The sequence below is a fragment of the Mus pahari genome, chromosome 1 (assembly GCF_900095145.1).
Source record: "Mus pahari chromosome 1, PAHARI_EIJ_v1.1, whole genome shotgun sequence".
In the NCBI taxonomy this organism is placed as follows: domain Eukaryota; kingdom Metazoa; phylum Chordata; class Mammalia; order Rodentia; family Muridae; genus Mus; species Mus pahari.
Window position 1 is genome coordinate 72,981,947 of NC_034590.1, and position 7,976 is coordinate 72,989,922.

The window sequence follows — 7,976 nt, forward strand, 5'->3', positions numbered from 1 at the left end:
AGAGGCAGGAGGATTTCTGAGTTCGAGGCCAGCCTGGTTTACAAAGTAAGTTCCAGGACAGCCAGGGCTATAGAGAGAAACCCTGTCTCAAAAAAAAAAAAAAAAAAAAAAAAAAAAAAAATCACTTTATCTTGATTGAGTATAAACCACATCCAAATTAAAGTAAGCCACTTTGCCATTCAAAGAAACAACCTAATCATTTACAAACCTTTCCCCACGAGGACAAAAGGCTTCTAATGGTTTAACAATACTGAGAAAGGATACTACACAAGTAATTATAATAAACAACACAGTCCCTATTCTCTCCAAGCTAAATAATTTACTTGTTTTTTAAACTTATATATTTTTATAACAATTATTAAAATAGTTATTACAAGTTTATCTGAAATATAGCAAACAACTTGAGAAAAAGGAACTAAACTCCAGCAGAAAATTAATCTGACCTTTAAAAAGTAATGGAGGTAAAAAAAACAAGATCAGACTGCACATCATGAAATCAGTAAAAGTAGGATTTACTTTGCATCAACCCTACACAAGAAAAATGCTATCCCAAGTTGATCACTGATCAAAACATTACAAGTCCAAATGAGAGAAATTGAAAGTTACAATCTGCAGAAGAACGATCCAAACAGCAAGAACATTCTTTAAATCTTGAGTAAAAAATAGCAGCCTGTAGCACTGTGCCCTCCCGTGCACTTAGTTCCCAGGGTCACACAGCTGAGAAGCTGAAGGACTGCTCTGACTTCTTTACCACAGCTGCATTCACATTCTCTGCCCTTCTCTACCTGAGGTGGGGGTGCAGGCTTGCCATTAAGAGTCATCTGGAAAGAGGTTGCCTGGCCGGCAGGGGGCAAAGGGGCCGTCTTCTGCTTCTTTGAAGTAGTTTTGGGTGGGTGTTCCTCCTCCTCTTCATCAGAATCCTGAAGGCCATACTTAGAAAAATGGGAAACCTATGAAGAAAAGAAACCCAGCAAAGTCAATGAAGTATTTTCTTCACTCTTCCTTTGAAATATTTTTAATAATTTTGAAAAAAGACAAAAATAGGTTAAAGATTAAAATAGATTAAATATTAAAATAGGGCTGAACAGACAGCTCAGCAGTTCAAAGTAATGGTGGCTCTTCCAGAGGACCGACACAACAGCTCACAACTGTTTGTAATTCTAGTTTCAGGGATTCTAATACCCTATTTTGGCAAAATGTACAGAAATAAGTTAAATAAATAAACCTCAAATATTTAAAGTAAATGTTAAATATCAGTGTGTTAGTTTTCTATGACTTTGACAACATTCAGTGCACCTAATAGTTGCTCAAAATTAAGTAAATATATGCAATATATTATAATGAGCTGGGCACGGGGGCACACAACTTTAGGCCCAGCAATAGGGAGACAGGCAGGTGGATTTATCTGAGATTTAGGCCAGCCAGGTTGACACAAAGAAACCCTGTTTGGGGAGAAAACACCGCAAAAACCAAACAACCGCGCGCGCGCGCACACACACACACACACACACACACACACACACACACACACACACACGAGACTTAAAATGTAATCAGCCAGTGCTGAAAACTTGGCTCAGTGGTTAAGAGAACTTTTTGTAAAGATCCAGATTCAATTCCTAGCACCCACATGGGAGGCTCACCACCTCCTTGGGCACTAGCCACTCAGGTGTTACACAGATGTGCATGCAAAGCACGCACCAACATAAAATAACAAAAACAAATAAATAAATAAAATCCAGGCCTGGAGAGATGGCTTAGTGGTTAAGAGCACTGGTTGCTCTTGTTGAGGTCCTAAGTCAAATTCCCAGCAACCACATGGTGGCCCACAACCATCTATAATGAGATCCCATATCCTCTTCTGTCAGGCAGATATATAGGAAGACAGAGCATTCATATGTGTAAATAAATCCCCTCCTCCTCCAACAAGAAGCTGGGTAAGACCACCATATCTACAAGCCCAGCACGGGAGAGGCAGTAGTAATTTTGGGTTCTTGGAGGTAGCTAGCCAGCCAGTTTTCTGAATTAGGGAGCTCCAGATTCAGTGAGAGACTGTTTCAAACAATTAGATGAGCTGGGTAGTGGTGGACAAGAATTCAAGGACAGCCTATTCTACAAAATAACTGGCAGGTCAGCCACGGCTACACATTGAGACTAAGCCTCCAGGTTAATGAACGAATGAATTAATAGATAAATAAATAGCAACAGAGGAAGACACCTGATATTGACAGACAGACAGACAAGACAGACAGACAGACAGACAGACAGACAGACACACACACACACACACACACACCAATAAACCAATTTTTAAGAAAGAAACAAAGATTTTTGATGAGATCATTTCATAACTCCAAAAGCTAAAAGTGGACTAAGTATACCTTAAACACCCAAGAACCAGTTTCAGGCCGATACTCCTTGAATTGGGCCCCTTGCTTTCTTGAGACTGCTTCTAATCTCCCCTCATAATTGATATCAGCAAGTCGATCTGGACTCTTTATTAAACACCGGGATGTTTTATCTGTTGGCCAAACTCCATCTAAAGTAACTTCAGCCTTCCTGTAAATTACAAACAGACAAAATGTAAATGCTTTATACTTAAAAAAAGGGAAGTAGCCGGGCGGTAGTGGCGCTATCAACCCCAAGCAGACAAAGGTATTTCTACATTCATATTGTGATACTACTCACAATGGCTAAGTTGTGGTAATAGCCTAGATATATATCACATGAATGGATAAAAAGTGGTATATACTTTTTTTCCCCAGCAGTAAAGAAAAAAGAAATCACAGCATTTGTAGGAAATGCAGATCATTTTATTAAGCAAAGTAAGGTAAACTCGAAAACAAATGTTTCCTCTCATGTGCAAAATCTAGATTAAATACATACTTACACATAGACAGACCCACAGAGTACAGAGTGAGTTACAGGACAGCCAGAGCTACATAGTAAGACTCTTTCTTGAAAAAACTAGAAAACAAAGCAAAACAAAACAACAAAAAGACATGCTAGAGATCCCACTAACACCACTGTAAATAGCAAAGATAGGTCTGAGGCTGGGTGTGGAGGTTGCTGCCTTGTAATTCCAGGACTTAGGAGAGAAAAGCAGAGAGGCCAGTCTGGGTTGTAGAGTGAGATACTATCTCAGCAGGGAAAATCAAGTGGGGCTGGAGATGACTCAATGGTGAAGATGAGAAGACCTGGGTTTAGTTTCCAGAACCCAGGTGTCATCCTGAGTTCAAATCCCAGCAACCACATGGTGGCTTACAACCATCCATAGTGAGATCTGACTCCCTCTTCTGGTGCGTCTGAAGACAGCTACAGTGTACTTAGGTCTGTAATTCCAGTTCCAGGGATCTGTCAGATTTTCTAATATGAGTATAACAGGCAGGAGTGTACTATATATATGTACAGTCAAAGTACCATAAAAAGAGAGTACCTACTGCATGCATTTCTAGATGGCCCTGAGTTTGGCTCCCAGAACCCACAGTGAGCATCTCACAAGCACTTGCAACTCCAGAAACAGGGATGCAATGTCTTTGCCTCCTCAGGGGTACACACTCACACTAAGTGTGCACATACAAACTTCTAGATGCATACAGCTACATAGTTAAAATTATTATAAAAAGAAGAGATTAAGAACTCAAGAACAGTCAGGCAGTATTAGCCCACACCTTTAATCCCAGCACTTGGGAGGCAGAGGCAGGTGGATTTCTGAGTCTGAGGCCAGCCTGGTCTACAGTGAGTTCCAGGACAGCCAGAGCTACACAGAGAAACCCTGTCTCAAAAAAAAAAAAAAAAAGAAAGAAGAAGAAAAGACTCAAGAAGAGATTAAGAACAAAGTATCACATCTACCGTAATGAACTCAAATTGGTTTTAGAGTCAGATTGCATTTATTTCAAGTGTAATAGTATCAGTTATTTACAGTCTTAGTATAAGTCACTACACTTAAAAACAACTGCTGTTAACAGTCATTGGGTTGGAGGTGCAGCTTACTACAATGTACCTTAATGAGTATTTTGAGGCCCAAAAGAAACAAAAACAAAAATACTTATGGATTGGTTTTAATAAATTAATATTCTATGTGTGTAGGTGTTTAGAATATGTTAAGTAAAAGTGAATATTGATACAACAGTCATACTGTATCTTCTATCAATATCAGAGTTCAGGTGCTATGTCCTCCTCATTTACATGCTTTTTACCTAGAGCAGGGATTGGCATATGATTATTCAGGTGATTCTATGATTACTTTACCTTTTAATTGTGGCAAAAAAAGAACGTGAAATTTGTGATCTTAACTAGTCCAACCAGTTTCCTACTGCCAAGGTCATCCTGCAGAAGATCAGTGAGGCTGGAGATGCAACACAGGGCCTCCCTCCCTCATGCTAAGGATACATTCTACAACTCAGTTATACAACACCCTCTGTTCTATTCTCAAACAACAACAAAAATTTGTGAGTGTGGAAACATGCATGTACCATGGTCTTCATGTGCAGGTCAGAGGACAACTTGAATGAGTTTGTCCCCTATCCTTTCACACTGCAAGTCCCAAGGACTGAACTTAGGTCGTCAGGCTTAGCAGCAAGCACTTTTACCCACCAAATCACCTTTCAGACCCTCTGTCTCGCTTTTATTGAGCATTCCAACCTAGTCCTCTTGTGGTAATAAAAATTACATTAGAAATGAATATTCGCGTTGCTGTGTTACATGACCTATCTTCAAAACAATCTTGTAAAAACAATCCTCTAAGAATGAGACTATGTCTAGTTCCTATGGTTTGAACATGGTTTGTGTACTCCCTAAGGCTTCATGTGCTGAAATCCTCATTATGAATCAGTAAAATAATACTTGGGCTTCTTGGAAGAAATTTAGACTAGATAGAATCACTACAGTGGCACCCTCATAACTGAATCTCCCTGGCTTTTTAAGGAGAGAAAGCGGACAGTTAGTTACACATCTATAACTGATTTTCAACATGTATGAGGCCTTGGTTTAATCTCTACCCCTGAAAAGCAAAATTAAGCAAAAGCAAACTTCCGTTGTTGAAAGTTCCTGAAATAGCATGTGAACACATTACCATTAGGGAAAAGGCATGAGTCCTAACGCCACAATGCATCATTCCCATTTATACTTTCAAAGAAGAGTAGACAAACAAGAAAATTGTATAGCAAAACTGCAGAAAAAAACCCCAATTTCTGTATATAAATAAATTCATACCTATTTAGTCCTTCACCCACAGGTGGCTTTTGATTATCATCTACATAGACGATAACTTCTTTCCTCCGGATATGCACAATATCGTCCAAATTTAGATTTGTCAAATTCACATCTCCTTCAAAATAGATTGAGCCATATCCTACAATTCAAAGAAAATGGTTAAAAAAATATCCTTCATAAAGGAACAAAAATCTCCTTTAATCTGTAGTGATTAGCAAGGGAGAACATGCAACCTTTTCAGTATTTTAAACCTTCCAGAAATTCATGGAGTAGCTTTCTGTCTATTAAATATGGCAAGAGTGGGGACAAAGGAATGGTATTATATAGTTATCAGATATAACACCTCCACTTTACATTTCTGGTGTCTTCAAATCTTCCCCAGTATCTGCAGTGCTATTGTATGAACAACTTGGTTCCTCATCTGCTATATAAACTAAAATACTTGAGCCCATTTAAAAGACAGTATCACAGAGTAAGTTTATTTAAAGAAAATTATCTGTAACAATTTAATATAAAATTGATCCATGTATTAAAAACAGTGTATCTTCAATTTTAATTATGAAGAATTATGGGAAAAATAATTACCAGACTCAAACAGGTATGTCTAAGCCCCCAAATTCTACATGGTTTTAGTCTTCCTTGCTTTATTACTTATCAATGTTTCTATTATTCTAAGTTAAGAAAGAACCAAATACAAACAAAAAATCCAGACGCTAAAACTAGAGTTTCCCTTAATAACATAGGCAAGGTCCAATCTCTAAGTTATATAACTCCTAAACTCACACTTACCTTTACGACCAATGGTGAAGTCAGAAACAATGCATTCTCCCTTCTCGTTGGTAATTTTAGCAAGGTCATCCATAGATGGGATAGTATAATAACCAACTTTTGTGAGAACAATGCCTATGACCAAAAGTCAAAAAATATTGTGATTATACCTGAGTAGAACAGTTATCAGTAGTACTCATTTTATTTTCATCTAACAATTTGCGATAGGGTCTTATGCGTCAGTATGGCCTTGTAGTTAAGACAAAGCTGAGACCCTGAGCTTCTGAGCAACTTGCCTCCACATACTCAATGCAGAGCTTGGGTTGCGGAGGAAGAAGGGTTACTGCAAGTTTGAAGGAAGCATGAGCAAGACCCAGACTCCATTCCCACAAACAACAGAAAAACAAAAACATTTAAAATGTAATAAAGTCTACTAAACCTAAGATTTGTAGATTTTATTTACCATAGAGCCCTCTTTTTAAATGGGATACCCAATAACAAGGTAGGTAATCCATAGAATATACTATGGTAAGGTCTTACTAATAAGCAATCCACTTGAATTCACAAAGTTAGGTAGTTAGGACAGTCTCTTAGGCTATAAGAAGTGGACTCTTTTGACCACATTGCTGTAATTAAAAACTGTTTCAAAGGTATAAAAAGTATGTGACTCTGACCTGCTGGATGTATGTGGTAAGCATTATTTTCTATCTCTTCTCGGTCATCTTGCAATGACTCATCATGGAAAGACGTCTCTTCACTACTTCCTTCTAGTCCATTGCGCAAAGCAGCACGCATGTTCAAAGCAACAATGGTATCTTCCACATTGCTGCTACTGTTATTTTTGTTTCCAACACTCTCTGGAGTTTGGGGAATGGGTTTGGCAATAGGATTAGTGTAAAATCGTGATACAAGAGAGTCATCATCTCCATCCTGCTGATGGTTCTCATCAACAGGTTTGCTCAGGAAGCTAAATCTGAAAATGAAGAAAAAAAAATCTTAGCCTTTGGCAATAGTAAAGATAATGACAGCAGTTAATTTTTATTAAAGATCTGACATTACACCAGATGATTCAATAAATTTAAATTTTATCCTTATAGTAACTGTGTGAGATAGGATGTGATTACCTCTTAATCTGTAACAGGAAAACTGGATCAAAAAAATAATCTTGTGTAATATCACAAAGTTGTGAGTACTATCTAGAGTTGAAAGTTTTAAAATAGTAAAATCTAGGGCTAGAAAGATGGCTCAGTAGTTAAGAGGATGTACTGCTTTATATAGAGAACCCTGGTTCAATTCCCAGCACAGTCATGGTGGCTCCCAACAGTTTGCAACCTAGTTCTAGACGGTCTGATACTATCTCCCAGTCCCCTAAGACTCCAGGCACACAAGTGTATACAAATATACATGCAACCAAAACACCCATGTACATAAAACAACAAACAAAAACCTCAGAAAATCTAGCGCTAGGTTTCATAGCCTTGACTGCTCATTTTCAAAGGAATAAATCTGAGCAACCCCCCTCACTCTGTGGTTTGGTCTAGAGATCAAACTCAGGTCATCAGGTTTGATGAAAAAGGCCTTTACTTAGCCATCTCACCAGCCTTGATTTTGATTAAATCTTTGACTTAGACAAACACAAAATACTTGCTGCTATGTGGAAATAAATGATTAATGGTTAATGTCAAGATAAACATTGAACACTGGCTGTTTTTCCAGAGACCCAGGGTTTGATTCCCAACACTGACATGGAAGCTATCAAAAATTCTAATTTCAGTTCCAGTGGATTTCACATATATGCATATAATGCGCATACATACTTGTAGACAAAACACTCTCTCTCTCTCTCTCTCTCTCTCTCTCTATATATATATATATATATATATATATGTATATATATATATAATTAAAAAAATGTGTGTGTATGTATATATATATATATATATATATATATATATATAATTAAAAAAATCTCGCCGGGCCTGGTGGCGCAGGCC

At 37.8% G+C, this 7,976-nt stretch overlaps 1 protein-coding gene across 3 annotated transcripts in view; it reads right to left on the minus strand.

The window, feature by feature from the left end:
• Positions 1 to 7,976, minus strand: part of Nup98 (nucleoporin 98) — a 92,056-nt gene that overhangs the window by 27,732 nt on the left and 56,348 nt on the right. For all 3 annotated transcript variants that reach the window (XM_021221888.1, XM_029534880.1, XM_021221889.2), the window contains exons 16-20: positions 6,657 to 6,955; positions 6,004 to 6,117; positions 5,215 to 5,353; positions 2,382 to 2,559; positions 786 to 950 (exon numbers count right to left, since the gene is read on the minus strand). In XM_021221888.1, the coding sequence (XP_021077547.1) occupies positions 786 to 950; positions 2,382 to 2,559; positions 5,215 to 5,353; positions 6,004 to 6,117; positions 6,657 to 6,955 (895 nt within the window). The remainder of the gene's footprint in view (positions 1 to 785; positions 951 to 2,381; positions 2,560 to 5,214; positions 5,354 to 6,003; positions 6,118 to 6,656; positions 6,956 to 7,976) is intronic.